The sequence below is a fragment of the Geotrypetes seraphini genome, chromosome 3 (genome assembly GCF_902459505.1).
Source record: "Geotrypetes seraphini chromosome 3, aGeoSer1.1, whole genome shotgun sequence".
Classification (NCBI taxonomy): Eukaryota; Metazoa; Chordata; class Amphibia; order Gymnophiona; family Dermophiidae; genus Geotrypetes; species Geotrypetes seraphini.
The window spans coordinates 185367332-185394426 of NC_047086.1; the positions used below are offsets into that span (position 1 = coordinate 185367332).

A 27095-nucleotide genomic window follows, 5' to 3' on the forward strand; every position below is an offset into this window, starting at 1 on the left:
CACCCACATCCGCGCATGCTCCAGGCCCTCCAGATGCAGCTGGAGCTTGTCCGGAAGAAGCGAGGAGGCTGAGATCAGAACCGGGTGGGGTTGGAGGCAGAATGGGACAGGGTCATGTGTCTGGGGTTTCCTGGAGAAAAATATAGTAACCCTACTTTTGTATGAATGGTTTTTACTTTCCATTTGGCCTTCTAGTTATTTCCCTGCTCATATTTCTATCTTATTTTAATGTAAACTGCTCTGATTTGCACCAGCAAAGGCAGTTTATCCAGTGCAAATAAACTAAGTAAAACTATCAGTGATCCAATAGTGTTTTGGACCCTACCTGAAAAGCCCTCTTTATCTAAGGGAAATTCAAAAGGAGACAAGGCTGCAAGTGGGATGGGGAAATCTATTTTGGGGGGTCTATTGCCTTCATCCTGCAGCTAAAGATGGAAAGGGCTGTTAAGGGTCAGGCCATAATCAGCTGTCAGATGTCTCATATCAGACGGATAGTAAGGAAGACTGGTGTCATAGAGAACAACAAGCAATGGGTGTGAGTCTCTTCCCTGACTCTCCCTACTCCCCCCTTCCATTTAAAACACACTCAGCTTTTCTCTACCTGCACTAGGCTTAAAGTTCACACCCTCATTAAATATAGGAAGCAGCTGTTACTAGTGCAGACAGACAGACAGACAGATGATTTTAAAGGTCTAGCAGTCTTTTCCATGAGCAGCATGCCCCCCTCCCTTATACAATGTTGTCTGAGCAGAAAAGGGAGGATCCTCTCTGGCTACTCAGCTGCAATCCAGTAAAAGGACAGTTTTGTCTTTTGGAAACTTACAATCAATGTGACAAGAGAATACTTTTTTTTTTTTTTTTTTTTAAACGTGACAATTTTAAAAAATAAAATTCTCCGCAGTATCTGTGTTTCAAAAAAGCAGATTGTAAGCCCACTGGGGCAAGGGGAAAAACTTAGTGTACCTGAATGTAACTCACCTTGAGCTACAACTAAAAAAAGTGCAAGCTAAATCCAGATCCTTTCCAAAACCGTTCTCTGCAGTACAGGAGTCCGGGGCTGCAGGAAGCGCCTGTATTAACCTGATTTGCAGCATATTACTCATAATCGGTTATCTTATGACAGCTTGCTCCCAACTTTTTTTTTTTTTGCTTACAATATAAGGGGCAGTCTTTAAAAATCCAGTGTAATGTTTCTTCTTTTCACACTGCAGGAACCTTTCTGCTCCCGTCTCCGGCCATGAAAATACTACCGTGGGTCCTTGAAGGCAAGCCACCCACTGTTTCACAAGCATCCTGGTGCCAGCTGGAAGGGTGCAGGGCTGCGGGCTGGAGGGGGTGCACTGCAATAGATTATTCACATCCCATGTATCATACATAAATATATTTATACTGGATATAAATATTTCCTTATTTACAATGTCCAGTGCCCTGTGTGCGTGACATCACAAGTCCTGTGTGGTGGAAGATTTGTAGGAGGCCCCACTGGCAGAGGGATCTGGTGCTGTGTTTTCGCAATCCGAGTCCTCGGAAGAGACCACCTGTTTCCAGCAAGAAAGAGGGATGTGGTTATTTCAGGACAAACTACAGGTGTCATATCTGCAGACATCATAACACTTTCTCTTTTTTATTTGTAATTTTAATTATATTTTTAACTTTTACATATTGAGTCTAGAAAATGTAAAAAAAACTATGAGACTCAAAACCAAAACTTTGAAATGTCCAAAAACCAGACCAAGTCAGCACTTGGATGTCCTAATAGCAGGGATGTCCAAGTGCCAATAATCAAAACCAACTTTCTGGATGATCAGCAGCACTTCTCCCCACATTCCCCATACCTTCGGATGACAAATTGGCAGGAGGGAAGTCCACTCCCTTCTGCCTTTAGGGCCGCATGCTCAGAATGACGGGTCTTCCCCCTCCCAACGCATCTTGGGATATAGTTGGAGGGGCCTAAGCCCCGAATTGGCTCAAAATCATTTGGGTTTAAAACATGCATAAGCCAACACTTAAACTTTTATTCTGCATAAAAGTCCCTATTTTACAAAGATGTAAAATGCAAATATTAAAACCAGGTGCATGCAAATGAAAGGGGTCGTATGCACACATAGTTGTCAAAAGCAGTGGAAAAGTCAGTAGCGTACTTCCAGCTGCTAATGCAGGACCCCTGCACATGCTCAGTTCATGAACTGAGCATGCACAGAGTACCGGTATTAGCGGCTAAAAGAATCGCTGACTTACCTGCTGTGCAGACAGCATGGGGAGCTCAGGCAGATAAAATCTTCAACTGGCAGGGCTTGGGCATCCACACCAGCCAAGATATTATATTTTTTAAAATTTTATTTTTTCACAATATAATTGGTGAAATACACCAGAAATAAAGGTATTACAGGAACCACCCCACACACACACAAAAATAATGCAATAACCAAGCTTATACAAAGGAAAAGATTACTATTACCCAAGTCCACATAAAGGAGAAGAATTACCATATATACTTGAATATAGGATGAGATTTTTGGGCCAAATAAATGGCCCAGAAATGGAGGTCTCATCCTATATTCGGGTCATCATCTGACCTCCTCCCCAACTTCATGCAGGCCTCCGATAGGCTGGGACAGGAGAGATCCCTCCCGTCTCTCGGCTCGGCTGATACAAATCATTTCCCCCCACCCCCCGTACCTTTTTAGTTATCCCTGGTGGTCCAGAGGTGTATGGGCAGGACTGCGTTCCTGCCCTGCACACCTCCTTCGACTCACTGATCGTGGCTTGTGGTGCACAGGCACGCAGGAGTGAGCTACTTGAGCTCCCACGCGGCCCTACGCTGCTAGCAGAATGGCTGCCACCAGTTCTTGAGAGACTTGCGGGACCTGGCGGCAGCCATTCTGCTAGCGGCGCAGGGCTATGCGGGAGCTCGAGAAGCTCACTCCTATGTGCCTGTGTGCCGCGAGCCCCGATCGGCGAGTTGAAGGAGGTGCGCAGGGCAGGAGCGCGGTCCTGCCTATATACCGCTGGACCACCAGGTATAACTAAAAAGGTATGGGGGTAACAGAAAAGGTATGGGGGGGGGCAGGGGGAAATGATTTGTATTGGCCGGGCCGGGAGGGATCTCTCCTGTCCCAGCCCGACCTACCACTAGACCACCAGAGGTGGAAGAGGGGGTGGGACAGGGTGCAGAGCTTAGAAGGGAGGGGGAATAGGGTGCAGTGCAGAGTGGCAAGTAGTGAGGGGGACTGGCTGCATAGCTTGGTAGGGCAGGGAGAGAAGGGGGGTGGGTGCAGAGCCTGGCAGGGGATGGCGTGTAGGAGAGGACACTGGGTGCAGATCCTGGCAGGGCATGTCACTTGAATATTAAGCCCCCGTCTTATATTCGAGTCAACCATTTTTCCTCCCTTTTGGGGGGAAAATGGGGGGGGTCTCGACTTATATTCGAGTACATATGGTATATCACATTGAGAAAGAATATAAGAAAATAATAACATGCACAGCATCTGTGTCCATTACAAAAAAAAGGGCTAAACAGGTAAGTGATTAGTCTTGACGTTGCTTTTTTTGGATCGCTAAAAACGATCACTTTTTTTAGTGCATCGGGAAGCCATGTTAGAGCATTAATCACTCTAATAGTTTACATGGCATTTTAATATTAATGAGCTTATTTGCATGGTCAGATCGGAGAATGAGGGATCATGCAGAAAACCATGCGATGAGCCGTTTTCTACATCAGGTTGGCAAATGCGATCATTGCTAAAGGTGTCAAAACAGGTTTAGCAACGACCGCTGGCTTTAGTGCATCTGAGCCTGAGTGGTCTCGTATGTACTATTCTAAATTTCCTCACAGATGTTTCAGGACACCTATACTGTGGAGACTTCTATCTGTAGGAAAAAAAAATGATTTTCCCTGCTGTGACTTCCTATTCTAATATTTACTTTGGCTTCCCTCTCTAATCTTATTCTTCTGGTTGGGTTTGAAGTCTTCAGAGTGCTTTTTAAGCCACACTCAATTCTCATTCAATCAACAATCAGCACTCAGCACTATTGCTACTATTCTAAAGAAGTTTCAATTGTTGTCAAGGAGGAATTTCTTCCTCTTTTCAAAAATCTGTACAGTATTTCCTCAGGTTCCTTTCCTTTCTAATACTCTTATTTCAAACAGCTCAGGAGCCACTCTGAGTTACTTTTACACCACACTTACAGTCATTCTCAGACAACCAATATTTCACATTCAACAAATTAAACACTGTTTTAAGGACAATTCTCTACAGAGAACACCCTTCAGCGCATTCACACACACACTATCCAAACCACATCATCTCTGATAAATTGAAACACAAGCTGTTTCCTTGACAATGAAGACTTAGCTGCTACCAGCTAATCTAATCTAATCTAAACCTTAAGTTTATATATGCATCATCTCCACGAATATGAAGCTCGACACGGTTTACAAGAACTTAAATAATAGGTAGAGAAGGAGAAGGTTTACATGAACTTATATGTAGAAGGGAGGAAAAAAGCGGGGGAGGATAGAATTACAATCTGGTGAAAAGCCAAGTTTTCAGTTGTTTGCGAAATAATTGGAGGGAGCCCTGGTTCCGCAGCGGGATGGTGAGGTCGTTCCAAAGTCCTGTGATTTTGAAGAGAAGGGATTTTCCCAGTTTGCCTGCATAGTGAATGCCGCGTAGAGAGGGGAAGGCTAGTTTATACCTTTGGGCGGTTCTGGAGGAGTCGGGACTTGAGGAGTTGTAAGATAGTGGGATAAGGGGAGGAAGGATGCCGTGAATGATCTTAAAGGCCAGGCAGGAACATTTGAAATGGATTCTGGAGATCATTGGAAGCCAATGAAGTTTGGCAAGGAGAGGGGAGGCATGGTCAGATTTGCGTTTTGAAAAGATCAATTTGGCTGCAGTATTCTGGATTAGCTGGAGTCTTTGAAGACTTTTTTTGATAGATTTAAGTAGATGGCATTGTAGTAGTCTAGTTTGGAGAGGATGATGGATTGGACAAGGACGGCAAAATGCTGACCTTCCGCAGTCAATCAGACAGGAAAAAATGCTTGAGTACCTGAATAAATTAATGTAAACCATTCTGAGCTCCCTTGAGAGAATGGTATAGAAAAATGAATAATAAATACATACATGCATACATTTTGATGAGTACCTTTGTCTTAAATACCACATTCATGCTGACTTAATACATTTCAGATTCTTGCTGGCCTCCTTCCAGTCTGCTAAACAAGAGTATATTATGTCCATTTGACAAAATCCCTTACCTCCAACCTTTGCCATCTCTTTGGTACACTGAACTCTCCTCAAAATGCCTCCACTCCTTTCAGTCTAGATTAAGGATAAGTACTTCTATGACAAGGTTCACAAAGTAAATCTTGAATTTTTCACCAAGTCATCTCCCTCTCCCCTTTCCCCTCCCCCACTTCATTCTCATACCCTTTTATCAATCCCTGCCACCCATTCTTAATTTTCTAGAAGGAGGAAACTGCACATCTTCTCTCCCCCAAACTCACTATCTGTTCCTCTGGTCCCATTCCCACCCATCTGCTTAGCTCCATCTCTCCTACCATCATCTTTTCTATCTGTCATCCGCAGTCTATCATGCTCCACTGTAACTGTTCATGATGACTTCAACCGTGTTATGATTACAGCACTCCTCAAAAAACCTTTCTCTGGACCCTACCTGTCCTTCCAACTATTCCCAACAGCCTCCTCCATTTCACATCTATTCACCTCCACTGTCTTGACTTTATTTCCTCTCTGGCTATTTTTAATCCTCTGCAATATTTTTTTCACCTTCTATAGTCTACAGAAATGGCTCTTACCAAAGTCTCCAGTGAACTATTACTGGCCATATCCAAGGTATTCAATTCAATCCTCATTTTTCTTGATCTATCTATTGAAAAGCCCCAAGAAAAATATGGTGCAGAATAAGGTGATAAGATTGATTTATGGCCTGAGGAAGTTTGATCATGTGACACCTTGTTACTGTGAGCTGCATTGGCTTCCGGTGGAAGCTTGGGTAATCTTTAAGTTGGGATGTTTATACTATAAAGTAGCCTTTGGAATTGCCCCACGATACCTTGTTGATAGGTTTGATATAGTAGGAAATCACATGTTCTATTTACTTTTCCTTCAGTTAAGGGCTGTAAAAGTAGGAAATATCACACACGCACTCTTGCTTATCAAGTGGCATATTATGATAAAGATTTCTGACCATTGTTAGATCTATTTCGTTGCTGAAAACCTCTCTTCTCTAAATCTTTGATTAACTAGATATCCTTGCATTTTTTTACAACATTCTCTGTTTTTTTTCTTTAATATAATCTTTTGTTAACCGCATTGAACTCATGGCTATGCTGTTATGTTATGTGTATTGCTTACTACTTTGTATTTGACATACTGTCTTTCAGTATAGAAATCAGTGGTTTACAATCTCATTAAAAAAGTAGATCATAAAGGTAAATAAGAAATATAATATAATGATAGGTTATCTAATTACATTCCAGATATTATTTTACTTCTTTATTTTTGTCAGCTTTCATCCGGGGAGGGGGATTTCATTTGGAGGGAAGGGGAAGGGGGGAAGGGATGGAATCAAGGGGGGTGTAGAAATTTAATGGAATGATATAAACATGTATGAAATATCAATTTTATGAATCATATTGTAATAAATGTATTTATGTTAATCTTATTGCATTTCTTTCTGGATTCTTCCAATAAAATTGTTATAAATAAAAAAAAAAAAAAAGAAATACTGATGCTTCTGGCTGGTCACCCCAGTCAGATTAGAGGATTCCAGAAAATGCTAAGGCAAAACATGAGATTTCAGGGATGCCCCAAAATTGGAGATAAGAATTTTAAGTTTCTAGTCAATTCAAGATGAGAACAATGGACAGAGGGAACAGATAGTTGGCAACTAGCAGAAGAAAGCAGGATGCGAGCAGGTCAATACAGAACAATGAGAGATAAAAGGTAGGGAGGAGTGGAGATTTTCTCTGTCTCAGGACTAGATTCTTTAAAAAACTGCCTTAAAAATGACGGGTTTCTATCGCAGCTGCTCTGGTAGCGAATTAAGAAAAGCGAGTCATTCTCCAAAAAACGCTCATATAAATGAGGTTTGCAGAGAGTAGTGAAGACTTGCTAAATTTGCATGTGCCCCATCGCTGGTTGTTTAAGGCCCCTCTCAGGAGCCATTCCTGGCTGGTTAAATAGCACCGAGTTTCAAGCAGCTTATCTTTAGAAGTCCAGTGGGGCTCCTGTGATTATACAAGTTTGTGTGCATCCTTAGGTACAGCAGGCTTAATTAATTAAAAAGTCCCCTCTCCTCCTGGACTGCTACAGCTACAGCTACTAGAATGCTGCAGGATGCATATGTGTTATTGATTTTCTATAGCAGTTTGCCTACATCAGATAAATCACAAGGTTACGATCATCTTGCTGATTTGAGTGGGGAACCTCCAAGACACTTCTACATGCCACTAAGCCATCTCACAGTCTGAACTGCACGGGGCCAGTGGCCAGTGGTAAAAGCGGATAGCGTAGCTAGTTTTAAGAAAGGTTTGGACAAATTCCTGGAGGAAAAGTCCACAGTCTGTTATTGAGAAAGACATGGGAGAAGCCACTTCTTGCCCTGGATAGGTTGCCACTCTGAGATTCTAGAATCTTGTTACTCTTTGGGATTCCGGAACCTTGCTGTTCTTTGAGATTCTATATGGAATGTTGCTACTCCTTGGGTTTTGGCCAGGTACTAGGGACCTGGATTGGCCACTGTGAGAACAGGCTACTGGGATTGATGGACCATTGGTCTGACCCAGTAAGGCTATTCTTATGTTCATGGTAAGGGGGGGTGCAGAGGAGGGGAGGTCCTCCATGGGTGTGGTCTTCCTAAGGGCGCGGCACCACTTCTTCTCTCCGCCCCCTCCGCTCCTCTCCTTGCCGTGTGCATACGCCCCTTGTCTTCCCTGTACCTTTTTTACTTCCCCCACTACAAATCAGGGTACAATTAAACAAACTACCTATCCAAAAAGTATTTGATACATATAATAAAACTAAACAGGCGTTCTACTTAAATACACTATATTTATTAAGTAACTCAAATCACAGCACCATTTTACATATTAAACAAAATGAACAAATCCATCTTGCACTTCCAATTGATAAAATCTGTATTGTCCACCTGGGCAGCAGCCTGGTGGAAGAAAACCCGGAGCTTGTACTCAGTTCATTCCAAGACCTTTTCTGAATAAAGTCAACCGGTTCCACCTCATAGTCTGTGTGTTTTATTGCATTTCTCCAATGTTCTAACAAGCGTTTGCTGGTTCTTAGACAAAGATGATAAAATGCCTTCTTATTCCAATTCAGACTGTATCCAGCCAGCCCGACGTAGCACCACGTTTCGCTATTACAGCCTCATCAGGGGCTGAAGCTGTGGCAGGTTTTCAACTTCATCACTTCTTCAGTTCATCATAGAATAGCAACTGCACGGGATCACAAGCCCACACTCCCCTCAGAAAGGATCCCAAAAGCTTTTTTGCATCCTCGGCACGAGGTTGCTGCCTGTGTCGGCGCTCTCTCGGACGTCACTTCCGGGACCCGCGCCTAGAAAGTGACGTCAAAAGGCGAGCCAACACTGACGTCGGCATGCTGTTCACACCAGAGAAGTTAAAAAGCTATGGGTAAAGGGAAGGGAATGCATGCACGGTAGGGGGGCGGGGGAGAGGCGCCACCACCCCAGGCGCCGCTCACCCTTAGTACGTCACTGCACGGGGCCCCCTAATCTTGAAGGAATTGCCAGTCCTGTGTGGATCAAACTGTGAGATGACTGGAGTGGTGACAAGAAGATGGAATGGGCTTGGAGATTCCCCTGCACAGGTTAGTATGAACATTAGTTACAATGCTCTGACCCTCACTATAGGGAGCCTTTCCTTAACGTGATAAAATGTGTGGCAGATAGAAGGTGACTCACTGATTTATATAAATAGCAAATGCAGAGAGAAAATCTCAAAAGGATCTGGCTCAGTGGTTTCAGAAACTAATCTGGAGGACTCCCATCCACTTGGGTTTTCTGGATATCTGCAATGAATATTCATGAGGTAGATTTGCAAGCAATTTATCTCATGCATCTTCACTGGTGATATCCTGACAACTTGACCGGTTGCGGGTCCCTCACAGCCAGTTTTGGGAGTCACTGATCTAGCTGTTTCACGAAAGAGAGAACCAGATATATAAGGTATATAAAAGGATTTGAAACTCTTCTCACACAGAGAACTAACTATAGCAACATAAATCGAGTGACTATATTTAGCTGCTGAAAAACAACAGGCATTTGAGGAGGTTGGTATGTGTGTGTGAGTGGAGGTGTACTACACCTGCACAGAAATGCAAATATAACAGGTACAAAGCATGCCCTGCAAAAGTCCCTGTGTTCTTTGTCATTACTGGGATAATTCTATAACCTAGGCCCTCATATTTACATTACATTACATTAGAGATTTCTATTCCGCCATTACCTTGCGGTTCAAGGCGGATTACAAAAGATTTATTAATGGGGGTTACAATGGAAGAACAATTGTCATTTCTAGAGTTGTGAAGAGTAGATCATTTGTCATTTCTAGAGTTGTAAGCAGTAAGGTCATTTGTCAAGTGGTAAAAGGTATTGTAGAGTAGGTAAATATTTATGAATGGAAGGTAACAAAGGAAGATCATTTGTCATTTCTCAGGTTGTACAGAGAAGGTTAGGTAGTTTCAGTGTGCCGGGAGGAGGGAGGGGGGAGTGGCGGAGTAAGTGAAGTTAGGATTGTTTCAGGAATTTCTTGAAGAGTATAGTTTTTATTTCTTTTCTGAATATCTTATAGTTTGGGGTGGTATCAGAAGGTTGGAGATTTGGTTATCTAGTTTTGAGGCTTGAGTGGCTAGGAGGCCATCGTATAATTTTGTCCGTTTTACTTCTTTGATCGGGGGAGGGAGGGATGAAAGGGGAGTGCGTTTTTCTATGTCTGGTAGAGGATGCTTGTTCAGGTAGGATGGGCTGTCTTCATTTAGAGTTTTAAATAACATGCAGTAGAATTTAAATACAGTGGTACCTTGGATTACGAGCATACTCCGTTCCAGGAGCATGCTCGTAATCCAAAATGCGCATTTATCAAAGCGAGTTTCCCCATATAAACTCGCTTTGATACGTTCCCCCCCCCCCCGATAACCGGCATCACTCCCCCCCGCTCGCAAAGGCCCCCTCACTCCAACCGGCTCCCCCGTGCGAACTGGCCCCCCCCGCCCGAACAACTTAAACTTACCCCCCCCCCCTGTCTAGCGCAGGCACAGATCGTGTGCCTAGAAGATCTTCCGGCGAGAGGGAAAATTAGAAGTCCTTGAGCATGCGCAGATGCATGCTCAAGGCAGGCAGGCAGAAGCCGGAAGATCTTCTAGGTACACGATCTGTGCCTGCGCTAGACGGGGGTGGGTGAGGAGTAAATTTAAGTTGTTCGGGTGGGGGGGGGGGCCGGTTCACGCATGGGGGGGTGCCGGTTGGAGCGAGGGGGTTTTTGTGAGTGGGAGGGAGCGATTCCGGTTATCGGGGGGGGGGGGTGCTCGCAAATCAAGTCAACACTCGGTTTGCGAGTCAAAAGTTTGCTGAGTGTTTTGCTCGTCTTGCAAAACACTCGCAAACCGGGTTACTCGCAAACCGAGGTTTGACTGTAGTATTCTTTCTTGGATTGGTAGCCAGTGTGAGTTGATGTAAGCTTCTGTGATATGGTCATGTTTTCTCAGTGAGTAGATGAGTCTCAGAGCTGTGTTTTGGATTGTTTGTAGTTGCTTGGTCATAGTAGCGGGGCATGGGAGGTAGAGGATGTTGCAGTAGTCTAGCATTCCTAGGATTAGGGATTGCACTATGAGCTGGAATTGTATTCTTTCAAAGAATTTACAGACTTGTATCAGGTTTCTCATGACTGTGAAGGATTTCTGTATTGTTTTATTTATTTGTGGTTGCATGGTACAACATCTGTCTATTGTCATTCCTAGTAGTTTTATGGTGGTTTGTATGGGATAGATTATTGAGTTGAGTTCTATATTGGTTATGGTTGGGACTTTGTCATTTTCGAGGAGGATGAATTTAGTTTTGTCTGGGTTGAGTTTCAGTTTGTGATCTTTCATCCAAGTCTTAACTGATTCTAGTGTTTGATGTAGTGTATTTGTCAAGGTGGTCTTTGGCTGATCAAATGGTATGAGAATGGTAATGTCATCCGCATAACTATAGGTGGTTATTCCCAGGTTATCCAGATATGTTCCGAGAGAGGCAGTGCATAGGTTGAAGAGAGTGGGGGATAGTGGGGATCCCTGTGGTATGCTGCAGGGGTTTGTCCACGATTCAGATTTTTCTTTGTCTGATTTAACTCTGTATGATCTAGATTTTAGGAATCCTTCAAACCAGGAATATACTTTATCTGAGATACCTATTGCATCCAAGATTTGCAGGAGGATGTTATAGTCTACTAGTTCAAATGCTGCGGTCAGGTCCAGTTGTATGAGAAGCATGTTTTTCCCTGTGCTGAGGTGTTGTCTGGCTGTATCGATGAGGGAGCCTAATAAAGTCTCCGTGCTGAAGTTGGTTCTGAAGCCAGATTGCATGGGGTGGAGTAAGTTAGGGTCATCTAGATAGTTGTTGAGGAATTTGGCTACTAGGCCTTCTGTAAGTTTGATGTATAGTGGAAATGAGGCAATGGGTCTGTAGTTGGATGGTTGGTCTGTTGGTCCTTTTGGGTCTTTTAGGATTGAGGTGATGATTATTTCGCTGAGGTCAGTAGGGAAAATGCCGTCTGTGAGCATGGTTTGTATCCATTGCAAAAGTTGAGTGCGGAATTTTATACTGGAGGTAGTAAGGAGATATGATGGGCAGTGGCTGAGGTCACAGGAGGCGTGGCTGTATTTTTTGTAGAGTTTATTGAGTTCGGACCATTGTATGTTGGGGAATTGAGACCATGTTCTGTCTGCTGCAGTTGATTCTTTTTCTGTGGGATGAACTGTGAGTTTGTTTAGGTGGGATGGAGTAAAATTGAGGGTGGCTCTGGAGCACGTTATGGACCAAATTCTATATATGGCACTCACAGTTAGGCATTGTTTATAGAATAGAGCTTAGTGCCAGGATCTGTGCCCAGCTTTAGGAGCAAGGGTTTATACCAACTAAACCTTGGTGTAAATTCTCATGCCTAAATTAGGCGCGGATCCTCCTTTTTCTATAACAGCATGCATAAATTGCAGTAACACCCCTGATCCGCCCATGAATCTCCCATGGCCGTGCTCCCCTGCCCCCTTTTTGGAACCACACATAGATCCCAGTGAGTAAAACTGCATGCAAATTTTTAATTAATACCAATTAGGGTTGATAATTGATAACTAGCATCCAATTACTGGCCCTAATTGGCTTGCCATTTAATTAATTTGCATGCAAAAAAGCACGCTTAAATTTCCACAAGTAATATTTAGTATCCTATGTAGAATTAGGCTGCAAAAGGGTAATTCTGTAAAGCTGCAATGTCAGTTTGGCACTCCACTGGCGTACACTGAGGGCCCAATTCCATAAATGACGCCTAAAGTTAGATGCCTAGATCGGCGTGCCTAGCCAATCTAGGTACCTAACTTATTTTAAAAGACTTAATTGGTGCACCTTATAATTGACATAAATTGCACTTAATTGGATGACAACTAATTTCCTTGAAGACTCTCAAGATACGATACTAAATGCCCAGGCCAACTCTTGTTGTAAAGGCCGGATAGAGGACACCAATGTAATGTAATGTCTACCCTGCTGATTACTTGCTTAAGTGAAATGGATAAAAACATGATTATGAGATTGTACTTTAAAAATAGATCTACGAAAAAATTTTGTTATGATTTAGTATCAATATTCCCTGATGTTGCTAGGGTAACTCAGTATCAGAGAAAATAATTTCTGAATTTAAAGACCCGTGTATTAGCCTTGAATGCATTTTTTTTTTTAACATTTCCATGCAAGTGTATTATTAAACTTCAGGATAAAGAATTTATTTTTTGGGACCCTACGTGCTTGCAACAATTTCTAGATTTAAGTGAGCAAGGAGTAGAATCATGGGAACAAGTTCAGGATAATAATAAAGGCTGATCTTGAATGGGAGATAGTAAATATGCAATAAGAAGTTTAGCTCAGGGGTTCTTTTTTACTTTTTGCTCCTGAGCTTATATTTTCCTTTATACTTTAATCTGTAATATTGCCTCTAACTCCTCCATAGTAGTGGGCTAGGAAGATTCTATCTAATAGAAATTATTTAATTTTGTTTTGTGTTACTAAAGAATGTTTATTTTCATCTTTTAGTGTTCTGAATTGAACTGTATTATAAAATTATAAAAAAAATAATAAAAAATTGGATGACAGGCACTTAACTCGGTAGGTACCTACAACTTTAATGAAGGCACCTGGTCCAGAAACTAGGCGTGGTTAAGGGGGCAGATCGTGGATGTGTTTTACAGGCTTAGTAAGAGGGAGGCGGACCGCCCCGGGTACCAAATCGGTAGGGGCATTGGCACCTCTTTGCCCTGCCACACCACGCCACCCTGTACCTCCATATTATCTTCGCTAGCGTGAGCAACTTCTGTCCGTTTCTCACACCAGCCTAGTTCCCCTCTGAATCACTTCCGGGTCATGAGCCCAGGAAGTGACGTTAGAGGGAAATCCAACGCTTGCGCAAGGAGAATGCCTGCAGAAGCCACTCGTGCTGGTGAAGATTAAGAGGTATGTGGGGGGAGGGAGGACGTGCAAGTGTGGAATTGGGGGCAAGAAGGAGCAGTGGGGGGGGCACCGAAGAAGTGGGGGCAGGGAGAGGAGAGAATGAGGGGTGCAGGGGGGGCACTACCACCCAGGGCGCCTCCTACCCTTACTACACCACTGCTTAGGCACACTCATTTAGGCCAAGAAAGCCCTGGAATAATAAGCTACACCTACAGTTAGAACATCTATCGATGCCTAAGCCCACTTTAAGCATCACTAGACACAATTCTTTAGAGTGCACTTAACTTTTATAGAATCGTGCTTAAGCGCCACAGGGGGAAATTCTAGAAACGGCACCTTACTGGTGCCTAAGTTAATTAACAAATGCCATTTAAAATGACAAAACCTGGCACTGTTAAAGTGCCCACTGGCACCTGAATGATATATGCCAGAATCGTGCCTTCGTAGGCACTTTAGGCAGCCAAACGCCACTGTGAGCGTGGCTAACGCTGGAAGTGGCGTTTGGAGGCCTACAGCACCCTACAAAGCTGCGATTTTATGACAAAGATAGGCCACCAGAAATTTAGGCCCGAAAAAATCCTGGCCTATATTTCTGGCGGCCTAGCTTTCGTGGAGGTGTGATTCTCTATGGGGTGGTGTCACGTAATTGATACAGGATCGGCAGCTGCCCATATCGGCGCCTTATACAGAATCCGGGCCTCGGCGCCTATGTTTTAGGCGTCATTTATAGAGTCATTTAAGTGCCGATTCTATAACTGAACCTTGGTACCAGCACTTCATTACAAACTACGAGCACAAGCCACCACTGGTGCACCAAAAATATAACGTGCCGTTAGTTACACCTGCCATTGACGTTGTTTTATTAGTGTGGCAAGGGCACGCATAACTTGCAGGATTCTGTACTGTACGCATGTCAACTGGTGCCCCGCCCATGCTTCACCCTATATGCGCCAAAACGCTTATGCACATCTTTATAGAATGGTGCTTAGCGCACTCAACACATGCTACTGCCAATGTTCTTAACAGCAACACATATAAGTGGTGCAAAACTGCCTCCTACGATTGCAAATGATTGAGAAAATCCTGAAAACCCATCTGGGCTGTGGTCCTGGAGTATCAACACTGTGCCACCCTTGTTTTATAGAATAGGACCCTACTGTACACCCTCTGGACACTTAATTGGAGGTGCCCAGTTATAGATTGGCCCTCTATGTGCCCCCAGAATGAATGCTAAAGTTCTGCTTTTCAGCTCTCGGTTCTGAAAAAAACCGTCAGCAGAATTACTGGAAAGGTTTTTCCTCTTGTATTCTCGTGGTGACCCGTCAAATGCCCGCAGGCCATTGGTGCGCCGACAATCCCATCCCAACATTGGGTTGCAGGAGAAATGCGCGCCACCCTATTACCTTACCTTTTGCCTTTCCATTTGCGCTCTGAGGGGGGGAACCCCCCCAATACATTCCCGCTCTCGTTGAGGGAGGGGTATGGGGGGAACCCCCCCAATACACTTACAACTTGCGCTCTACTTGCACAAACTCCAGTCTTTCCCTTTCCAGTCTAGGGGGGGGGGTGTGGGGAACCTCCCCCCACTACAATCAGGGGGATACCTTTGTGCACCATTCCTGCAAAACCCTCCCCCAATCCACTTACAATTTTAACTCAAAGGTAAGGCAATACGACGGCGCGCATTTCTCTTGCATTCAAATGTCAGGATGGGATTGTCGGCGCGCCAATTTCCTTCGCGCTATTGTTACTGTACCATTCTCACAGGGCAGTGTCAGCAGCACACCAGATGAAGAATAAAGTACTGACCCAAATCGAATGAATGCTAACAAGAAGAAAAAAAAGTGGATTTTTTTTCTGCCTTTCCACATGATACTGAAGGTGGCTTAGAGCCTGATTAGAATTCAGATACAGCGAGAAAGCTGCCGTGGGCATTAGCCTGGGCTCACCTTGCAGGACTTCTGCTCCGTGCTAAGCTGTGTCTTCACATGTTGCACCATGGCCTCCTTTTCCGAGAGCCCGTCTGACTGATTCAGGGCATCCAGTGGCATCTCAGAACAGTCCCCCACCTCTAGCCTCTTGTCTACCTGACTGCTGCCCACTTCAGGAATGCCACTGTGTGAGGGGTCACTCAGGTTCCCCTCTTCACCATCCGAGAAGTTTTCAGAGCTAAATGTGGAGAGGGACTGGTGCTGGCTCATGCCGTGCGGCCACCTACAAGAGAGCAGAAAATGTCAGGGATTACAGCGAAAGGCAACAATTTCATGGCAAACCTCTGTCCTGCCACTTGGTCCCAGGTTCTGCATAGAGAGAGAACTGATGTTGCGGAAATAAACACTAGCTTGTGCTCAGTTTAACAATTGTTTATTAATATCCATATTTGAGGACACACAAGTCTTAAAAGGCAGACACTGAATGTTCTAAATTCTGGACAAAAGCCAGCCCCTTACGTAGGGAATTTGGCATCTTAATTTATAACATTTTATTAAAGGAAATAATGTAATACAAATAGATTTCATTTCAAATATATTCACAATTATAATATTTACATATATATTTGTAATGTAATGTAATGTAATTTATTTCTTATATACCTATATATCTATCATTCCTTCAAAATATATTTCCATATGACCCAAATCAACCCCCCTACTACCCCCACCTCCCTTCCCCCCTCCCCCCTCCCCTTTTCCTCCTCCTATTCACATTATATTGGCATCTTAAACACAAAAGAATCACACGAATACATAAAAATAGATTCATTATTACAGGTACATAGGTTAGTTTACTCTTCCATGATACTCTCCTTCACCTCTTTGACCCTCTGGAGACCTGGTATTTATTAGGGTTGTAAACTGGTCACTACCCAAGATACAAGTGACTTATTATGTTTTTCCTCTCCAGAAGGGCAGTGAAATGCAGATTCAGCAAAAAGGTCATACATAGTCCATGTAGTTAGTAATCTTACTAGTTCCAGAAGAATCTTAGCTTAATACTAGAGATACAATAATAGGTATATTTTTAAGGTAGAATTTTTCCACTTCCACAATGTTACAAAAACTTTAAAATGCTTAAGTTTAAAAACTTAAAAATGCCACTCCAAGTGGCAGGTGTTTGGTGCCTTTGAAGTTCTGATTGTGTGACAGTTTACTCCAGCTGACACAACACTTGAATTGCTCTTAAATTACACTTTATTGGGAAGAAGCCTTGTTCTGTGCTGTTTTTGACACACAGCAGAAACCCAGTAGAAAGCTATTGCTTTCAATACAAATCACATACAATTTCTTTTAAAGAGAAAAATCTGTGTCTATATAATTAAAATAAGGCAGCCCAAGGTGCATATATCATGTAGGTTAATACAGCAAGATAACAATATACTTAAAATGTATTCTCAGCCACTAGATGTGTCAGCCAATCAGTTGCAAATAATTTTGCATGTAGGACCTAGCCATACAACTAGGCAGTTCTTAATGCTAGTTTGGCAGAATTCAGTTTGTATACAGAATACCACAGTTGTTTAAAAACTTAGGAGGTCGATAGAGAAATTACGTCTTACCTGATAACTATTCCCACAAATCATGGAACAGTGGGAAGGACTAATGGAAAGAAAATTATATCCATCAACCAGCAGGTGGAGACAGAAAACACAGAACTGAGCTGTGCCATATATCCTCAGTCAGCTAGCCCAGTATTTACATAGAAAAGCAGTATGGAAAAAAATACCCTCCAGTAGCAAATATAACAATACAACAACCCTAAGAAAAGTGTAAATAGACAGTACAAACCCATTAAAATGCTCTATCCTCTGGACCATGTTTAGAGAAGGTGCACGAGAAAAAAGGCCACTAAAAAATGACCAGCAGTCAATTTACATCTCTTCACATTGCTTGAAAGCACTCAGAACCATGGGTGGGCTTCTGGAATAGTGGGAAGAACTAATGGAAAGAAAAGTATCAGATAACAGCTAATTTCTTCTTCCATTACATATCTTTCCACTATTCCACGACTTTTGGGATGTCCAAAAGCAATCTCTGAAGAGGGTGGGAACCTGACCCTGCTGCCTACAAACCTAAACCCCCAAAACGGCTTCCAAATGTGCTGCAATGTCCACCCAATGGCAAAAGTATGTAAAGTAGAACATGTCACCACTCTGTAAATATCTGATGAGTTGCCAATGTGGTCTCCACCCAAGTCGCCACAGACTTCATAGGGGCTGCTTCCCTGCCAGATCATAGGCTGAGGAAACGAGTTTCCTTTAGCCACCTAGTAATTGTGGGCTTGGGTGCCATTAGACCAAATTTTAGTTTGCCAAAAAGCACAAAGAGCCTATTCAATCTTCTAAACTCATTTGTGACCTCCAGATATCTGAGGAGAACCCATATATCTCCATATATCAAGAAGCTTCAAGGAACAGAAATGTGCTTCCCCATCCTCCTTGCAAAATGAAGGCAGTTCCGGATTGGATAACATGAAATGCTGACACCACCTTAGGCAGAAAAGAAGGAACAGTCCTGAGAGAGACCCCAACCTCGGTAAACTGGAGTAAGGGAGCTGGACAAGGAACTGACGTTCCAAAACATGACCTGCTGAAGTTATAGCCACCAAGAATGCCATCTTCAGTGTCACATCCTTCCTGAAAGGCTCAAACAGAGGTTTCTGAAGAGCCCTTAGAACCAAGTTGAAATTCGATTCTGGACAAGGCGTATAAAAGTGTGTGTTGGAGGGGGTACAGATAGCCCATCTCTCTCAAGACTAGGCAACATCTAGATATGCTATCAAAGAAGAGTTCTGCAGATGACCCCTGTAACAAGCCAAGGCCGCTAACTGCATCTTTAAAAAACCTAATGCCATGTCTTTGCTCAAGTCAGACTAAAGAAACGCCAAGATGTGAATAATCCCCCTATTAGCACACTAGCCTTCAAACGTCTGCTATATATGGTCATATGCCATAGAAGTAGAGTACTTCCTTGCCTGCAGCATTGTAGTAATGACAGAATCCGAATAGTCTTTCTGTCTCAACCTAGCCCTTTCAATGGCCAAGTCGTATAACTAAAGGGGAAAGGATGTTCCATAAACACTGGGCCCTTCCGAAGCAGTTCCTGATCCTGCAGGCACAGGAAATTCTCCTCTGCCCAGTCCAACAGTAAGTTGGTCTCCCTTGCCAGTTGCCTTCTGCGGATCCTCCCTTGTTTGTTGATATATGCTTTTGCTGTCACATTTTTGGAGAACACTCTTTCTAGGGATCCCATCAGTATGGAAGCTGCTTTCTGAACTTCTCTGAGTTCAAAGGAACTGATAGGCCATCACGTTTCCTCTGTTGTTCAAGTGCCCTACGCTAGCTCATACTTGTAATAGACCTCCAACCTGACAAGCTGGCATCTGTGTTCACCACCTCTCGCTGAGTTATGGGAAACAGAACTCCAATGGTGAGATTCCTCAGCAACATCCATCACTGCATACTCTATCTGGGTGTCCACATCTGTGGAAGACAAATGCTGTAATTCTGAAAAACCAGAGACCAACTGAGAAGAGACTCCTACAGCGAATGCATATACACCCGTGCTAGGAGAACCACCTCCGTGGCTGCTGTCATGGAGCCCAGGACCTGGACATAGTCCCAAACACAAGGCTTGCTCTTACAGAGGAGGCAGCAAATCTGCTGCACTAGCTTTTGGATGCCTGCAGTCCATGAGAAAGACCTTTTCCTTCCTCATGTTGAACAGAAACCCTAGATATTCTCAAGTCTGTGTAAGAAGGAGTCTGCTCTTTTTAAAGTTTATCATCCAATCCCAATGACCAAAGGAGTTGAACGACTTTGGATGTCGCCACCTTACTGTCCTGATACAAGGACATGCAGTACCGTATTACTTATTGTATACCTTGTGGAAATTTGATCTCTTTCGCTACTTCAGTTCTTTGGTTTTCTGATTTCTTAGGATGTCTGTATAGCTACAGTGTGAATTCACTCTATTGTGCTGGTTTCATGTATGCGTTCTCTTTAACACTGTCAATAAAAAATTATTTAAAAAAAACAAGGACGTGGAAATAAGCCATTTGTCCAGGTATGGGTGCACTTTGATTCCATGGTACCAAATAAAGGACACTATTACAACCATGACCTTAGAAAATGTCATCAGTGCAATGACCAGACTGAAGGACATAGCCCTGAACTGGAAGTGACAGCTAAGTATCACAAAGTGCAGAAGCTGCTGATGTAGAGGTCAGATGGGAATATAGAGATATGCTTCCTTTAGGCTGAGAAACTCTCCTTCTTGCACCAAGGTGATGATCGACCTCAGAGATTTCATGCAAAAATGCAAGATGAGGGGGAAATGGTTCATACACTTGAGGTCCAATACTGATTGCATAGTGCCCTCCTTTTATTGGGACAATGAAGTAGACAGAGTATCTTCTCTGGTCTTGCTCATTTGTAGGAATAGATACAATAGCACAGTCAATTATACCTTGGATTTGGGTTGCTTTGGTATCTCCTTGACAAGGGGACTATATGAAGAAAGAAGCAACGGGGTAGGAAAATTCCAACCTGCATCCTTCCTGCAGAATATCTAAACTAAACTAAACTAAACCTTAAGTTTAGTTATACCGCATCCTCTCCATAAAGATAGAGCTCGGCTGGTTTACAGCTAACCCAACTGTGGAATGACCTTCTACTTCTTTTAAGTTGTTCTGGCTCACTTCAATATTTTCGCATATCTTTAAAAACCACTTTATTTGCAAAACACTATGAAAATTAACTTCTTCAAATTTAGTAACATAGTAACATAGTAGATGACGGCAGATAAAGACCCGAATGGTCCATCCAGTCTGCCCAACCTGATTCAATTTAAATTTTTTTTTTTTCTTCTTAGCTATTTCTGGGCGAGAATCCAAAGCTTTTCCCGGTACTGTGCTTGGGTTCCAACTGCCGAAATCTCTGTTAAGACTTACTCCAGCCCATCTACACCCTCCCAGCCATTGAAGCCCTCCCCTGCCCATCCTCCTCCAAACGGCCATGCACAGACACAGACCGTACAAGTCTGCCCAGTAACTGGCCTAGTTCAATCTTTAATATTATTTTCTGATTCTAAATCTTCTGTGTTCATCCCACGCTTCTTTGAACTCAGTCACAGTTTTACTCTCCCCCACCTCTCTCGGGAGCGCATTCCAGGCATCCACCACCCTCTCCGTAAAGTAGAATTTCCTAACATTGCCCCTGAATCTACCACCCCTCAACCTCAAATTATGTCCTCTGGTTTTACCATTTTCCTTTCTCTGGAAAAGATTTTGTTCTACGTTAATACCCTTTAAGTATTTGAACGTCTGAATCATATCTCCCCTGTCTCTCCTTTCCTCTAGGGTATACATATTCAGGGCTTCCAGTCTCTCCTCATACATCTTCTGGCGCAAGCCTCCTATCATTTTCGTCGCCCTCCTCTGGACCGCCTCAAGTCTTCTTACGTCTTTCGCCAGATACGGTCTCCAAAACTGAACACAATACTCCAAGTGGGGCCTCACCAATGACCTGTACAGGGGCATCAACACCTTCTTCCTTCTACTGACTACGCCTCTCTTTATACAGCCCAGAATCCTTCTGGCAGCAGCCACTGCCTTGTCCAGTGTTCCCTCTAAGCTGCGCTGGCGTGCGCTGGCGCACAAAATATTACATCGCAGCGCACAAGTTTCACGTCACAGCGCACGGCGTACGGCAGATGGCAGGGCGGCGAAAGGAGAATCGGGCGAGTTGGCTCATAACTTGCTGGCGCCTAGCGCACAGCGAAAAAAATTTTGCTCACAACACCCGCCCGCTTAGAGGGAGCACTGGCCTTGTCACACTGTTTTTTCGCCTTTAGATCTTCAGACACTATCACCCCAAGGTCCCTCTCCCCGTCCGTGCATATCAGCTTCTCTCCTCCCAGCATATACGGTTCCTTCCTATTATTAATCCCCAAATGCATTACTCTGCATTTCTTTGCATTGAATTTTAGTTGCCAGGCATTAGACCATTCCTCTAACTTTTGCAGATCCTTTTTCATATTTTCCACTCCCTCTACGGTGTCTACTCTGTTACAAATCTTGGTATCATCTGCAAAAAGGCACACTTTTCCTTCTAACCCTTCAGCAATGTCACTTACCGTATTTTCGCGGATATAACGCGCGCGTTATACGTGATTTTACGTACCGCGCATACCCCTCGCGCGTTATATGCCTGAGCGCGGTATACAAAAGTTTTTAAACATAGTTCCCACCCCGCCCGACGCCCGATTCACCCCCCCAGCAGGACCGCTCGCACCCCCACCCCGAACGACCGCTCGCACGCGCTCCCACCCGCACCCGCATCCACGATCGGAGCAAGAGGGAGCCCAAGCCCTCTTGCCCGGCCGACTCCCCGACGTCCGATACATCCCCCCCCCGGCAGGACCACTCGCACCCTCACCCCGAAGGACCGCCGACTCCCCAACAATATCGGGCCAGGAGGGAGCCCAAACCCTCCTGGCCACGGCGACCCCCTAACCCCACCCCGCACTACATTACGGGCAGGAGGGATCCCAGGCCCTCCTGCCCTCGACGCAAACCCCCTCCCCCCAACGACCGCCCCCCCCCAAGAACCTCCGCCCGTCCCCCAGCCGACCCGCGACCCCCCTGGCCGACCCCCACGACACCCCCACCCGCCTTCCCCGTACTTTGTGTAGTTGGGCCAGAAGGGAGCCCAAACCCTCCTGGCCACGGCGACCCCCTAACCCCACCCCGCACTACATTACGGGCAGGAGGGATCCCAGGCCCTCCTGCCCTCGACGCAAACCCCCCTCCCTCCAACGACCGCCCCCCCCCCCAAGAACCTCCGACCGACCCGCGACCCCCCTGGCCGACCCCCCCACCCCCCTTCCCCGTACCTTTGGAAGTTGGCCGGACAGACGGGAGCCAAACCCGCCTGTCCGGCAGGCAGCCAACGAAGGAATGAGGCCGGATTGGCCCATCCGTCCTAAAGCTCCGCCTACTGGTGGGGCCTAAGGCGCGTGGGCCAATCAGAATAGGCCCTGGAGCCTTAGGTCCCACCTGGGGGCGCGGCCTGAGACACATGGTCGGGTTTGGCCCATGTGCCTCAGGCCGCGCCCCCAGGTGGGACCTAAGGCTCCAGGGCCTATTCTGATTGGCCCACGCGCCTTAGGCCCCACCAGTAGGCGGAGCTTTAGGACGGATGGGCCAATCCGGCCTCATTCCTTCGTTGGCTGCCTGCCGGACAGGCGGGTTTGGCTCCCGTCTGTCCGGCCAACTTCCAAAGGTACGGGGAAGGGGGGTGGGGGGGTCGGCCAGGGGGGTCGCGGGTCGGTCGGAGGTTCTTGGGGGGGGGCGGTCGTTGGAGGGAGGGGGGTTTGCGTCGAGGGCAGGAGGGCCTGGGATCCCTCCTACCCGTAATGTAGTGCGGGGTGGGGTTAGGGGGTCGCCGTGGCCAGGAGGGTTTGGGCTCCCTTCTGGCCCAACTACACAAAGTACGGGGAAGGCGGGTGGGGGTGTCGTGGGGGTCGGCCAGGGGGGGCGCGGGTCGGCTGGGGGACGGGCGGAGGTTCTTGGGGGGGGGGGCGGTCGTTGGGGGGAGGGGGTTTGCGACGAGGGCAGGAGGGCCTGGGATCCCTCCTGCCCGTAATGTAGTGCGGGGTGGGGTTAGGGGGTCGCCGTGGCCAGGAGGATTTGGGCTCCCTCCTGGCCCAATATTGTCGGGGAGTCGGCGGTCCTTCGGGGTGGGGGTGCGAGTGGTCCTGCCGAGGGGGGAGAAGAATCGGACGTCGAGGGGGGGCATCAGGCTTTCAGGATGGGGACAGGACTTCAAGGGGGGACAGGCAGATCTTCAAGGGGGACAGGCACGGAGAGGCGGGGCAGTGCACCGAAAGTCAGGGCGGGTGAACGGTGAGTCGGGGCAACCAGAGGAGAGTCGGGGCAGTGCACCGAAAGTCAGGGTGAGTCGGGGCAACCAGAGGAGAGTCGGGGCAGTGCACCGAAAGTCAGGGTGAGTCGGGGCAACCAGATGAGAGTCGGGGAGGGCGAAAGGAGAGTCGGGGTGGCCAGAGGAGAGTCGGGCAGCATGCGCGGTATATGCCTGAGCGCGGTATAGAAAAGTTTTTGTACATATCATCGTGATTTCTGCGCGCTATACCCCTGTGCGCGTTTTACAATGGTGCGCGTTATATCCGCGAAAATACGGTACATACATATTGAACAGGATTGGCCCCAGCACCGAACCCTGAGGGACTCCACTAATCACCTTTCCTTCCTTCGAGCGACTTCCATTAACCACCACCCTCTGGCGTCTGTCCGACAGCCAGTTTTTGACCCAGTTCACCACTTTGGGTCCTAACTTCAGCCCTTCAAGTTTGTTCAACAGCCTCCTATGAGGAACTGTATCAAAGGCTTTGCTGAAATCCAAGTAAATTACATCTAGCATATGTCCTCGATCCAGCTCTCTGGTCACCCAATCAAAAAATTCAATCAGGTTCGTTTGGCACGATTTACCTTTTGTAAAGCCATGTTGCCTCGGATCCTGTAACCCATTAGATTCAAGAAAATATACTATCCTTTCTTTCAGCAACACTTCCATTATTTTTCCAACAACTGAAGTGAGGCTCACCGGCCTGTAGTTTCCTGCTTCATCCTTGTGACCACTTTTATGAATAGGGACCACATCCGCTCTCCTCCAATCCCCAGGAATCACTCCCGTCTCCAGAGATTTGTTGAACAAGTCTTTAATAGGACTCGCCAGAACCTCTCTGAGTTCCCTTAGTATCCTGGGATGGATCCCGTCTGGTCCCATCGCTTTGTCCACCTTCAGTTTTTCAAGTTGCTCATAAACACCCTCCTCCGTGAACGGCGCAGAATCTACTCCATTTTCTCGTGTAACTTTGCCGGACAATCTCGGTCCTTCTCCAGGATTTTCTTCTGTGAACACAGAACAGAAGTATTTGTTTAGCACATTTGCTTTCTCCTCATCACTCTCCACATATTTGTTCCCAGCATCTTTTAGCCTAGCAATTCCATTTTTTATCTTCCTCCTTTCACTAATATATCTGAAAAAATTTTTATCTCCCTTTTTTACATTTTTAGCCTTTTGTTCTTCCGCCTGTGCCTTCGCCAAACGTATTTCTCTCTTGGCTTCTTTCAATTTCACCCTGTAGTCCTTTCTGCTCTCCTCTTCTTGGGTTTTTTTATATTTCATGAACGCCAACTCTTTCGCCTTTATTTTCTCAGCCACTAGGTTGGAGAACCATATCGGCTTCCTTTTTCTCTTGTTTTTATTGATTTTCTTCACATAAAGGTCCGTAGCCATTTTTATCGCTCCTTTCAGCTTAGACCACTGTCTTTCCACTTCTCTTATGTCCTCCCATCCTAACAGCTCTTTCTTCAGGTACTTTCCCATTGCATTAAAGTCCGTACGTTTGAAATCTAGGACTTTAAGTATCGTGCGGCCGCTCTCCACTTTAGCCGTTATATCAAACCAAACCGTTTGATGATCGCTACTACCCAGGTGAGCACCCACTCGAACATTAGAGATACTCTCTCCATTTGTGAGGATCAGATCCAATATCGCTTTTTCCCTTGTGGGTTCCGTCACCATTTGTCTGAGCAGAGCCTCTTGAAAGGCATCCACAATCTCCCTACTTCTTTCCGATTCCGCAGACGGAACATTCCAGTCCGCATCCGGCAGGTTGAAATCTCCCAACAGCAGAACCTCCTCTTTCCTTCCAAACTTTTGGATATCCACAATCAGATCCTTATCAATTTGCTGCGATTGAGTCGGAGGTCTGTAGACTACACCCACGTAGATAGAAGTTCCATCTTCTCTTTTCAGAGCAATCCATATCGCTTCTTCCTCTCCCCAGGTCCCTTGCATTTCGGTCGCTTGGATATTGATCTTTACATAGAGAGCTACTCCTCCACCTTTATGACCATCTCTGTCCTTCCTAAAAAGATTATATCCCGGTATGTTTGCATCCCATCCATGTGATTCACTGAACCATGTCTCTGTGATAGCAACAATATCTAGATCTGCCTCTAATATCAGGGCTTGCAGATCATGAACTTTGTTGCTTAGACTGCGAGCATTTGTGGTCATCGCTTTCCAGCTATTTTTCAGCGATAATCTCCTTTTTCGTATGGATTTTTGTGTCGTTTCACTTTCCGTTGCAATACTAAGAAATGAGTTGCTGATATTGCTTATGTTGCAGTCTTATTCTTTTATGGCTTTTACTTGTTAACTTAACTACTGTAAACCGAGTTGAGCTTTCCTTGAATGATGATTCAATTTATAAAGTCAAGCATTAGATTAGATTAGATAACTTTAATATAAGGAAGGAAAAACATAATAAGAATTAGTGATTATAAAGAGGGTAGCGAGATTTACATTTTTGAGAATAGCCAAGTTTTCAGATGCTTTCGGAATAATTGGAAGGAGCCCAGATTCCGCAACAGGGCAGGAAGGTTATTCCAAAGCTCAGTGATTTTGAAGAAAAGAGATTTCCCTAATTTTCCTACATAGATAATGCCTTTTAACGAGGGAAAGATAGTGGATCTGGTAGTGTCAGGTCTTGTAGAATTCCAAGATAGTGGAATAAGGAGGGGAAGAATGCCATTCAGGACCTTGAATGTTAGGCAGGCACATTTAAAGAGAACCCTAGAAATTACTGGAAGCCAATGAAGTTTTGACAGAAATGGGGAAACATGATCAAATTTACTCTTTGCGAAGATCAACCTAGCCTCAGCATTCTGGATCCGCTGAAGTCTTTGAAGACTTTTCTTAGTTAGACTTAGATAGATGGAGTTACAATAGTCTAGCCTGGAGAGAATGATTGGACCCACTGCCTACTGTTATTTTGGTTCACTCTTCCTGAAACTCCTGAAGGCATCCTCCAACTAAGAGAGGAGTGGACTAACTTGGCATCATTTTGAAGGCTAGGAGGCATTAGATGCTCAAGCTGACTGAAATGGGCTTCTTATCTCTACGAAAGGAAGACTGACACGTTTGAAAGTGGAGCATCTGGCCATATTGTTGATGGCCAGGCCTGTATCTCTAACTGTCTCACAATCTAAGACAGGCAAGTTCCAAAGAATGGGTAGAGGATTTTGGTCTGTCCTCAGGTAAGCACTATGGCTTATTTCACCTCAGTTCCTTAACCAAATTGCTGAGGTCCTCCGCAAACAGCCACCAGAAGCAATTTAGAAGCCACATCACTGACCCAAATCCTCAACCAGAGGTGCCTATGTGCAGTGACTGCCAATGACATGTGTTTGGCCATAGCACACAGCATGTCATAAATAGCATTCACCAATAAAGCCAAACCAACTTC

At 45.1% G+C, this 27095-nt stretch overlaps 1 protein-coding gene across 4 annotated transcripts in view; it reads right to left on the reverse strand.

The window, feature by feature from the left end:
- Positions 1 to 831: 831 nt before the first annotated feature.
- Positions 832 to 27095, reverse strand: part of MAP3K12 (mitogen-activated protein kinase kinase kinase 12) — a 304527-nt gene continuing 278263 nt past the window's right edge. For all 4 annotated transcript variants that reach the window (XM_033938532.1, XM_033938529.1, XM_033938531.1 and 1 more), the window contains 2 exons: positions 15711 to 15975; positions 832 to 1538 (listed from right to left, as the gene is read on the reverse strand). In XM_033938532.1, the coding sequence (XP_033794423.1) occupies positions 1443 to 1538; positions 15711 to 15975 (361 nt within the window). In that variant the 3' untranslated portion in view covers positions 832 to 1442. The remainder of the gene's footprint in view (positions 1539 to 15710; positions 15976 to 27095) is intronic.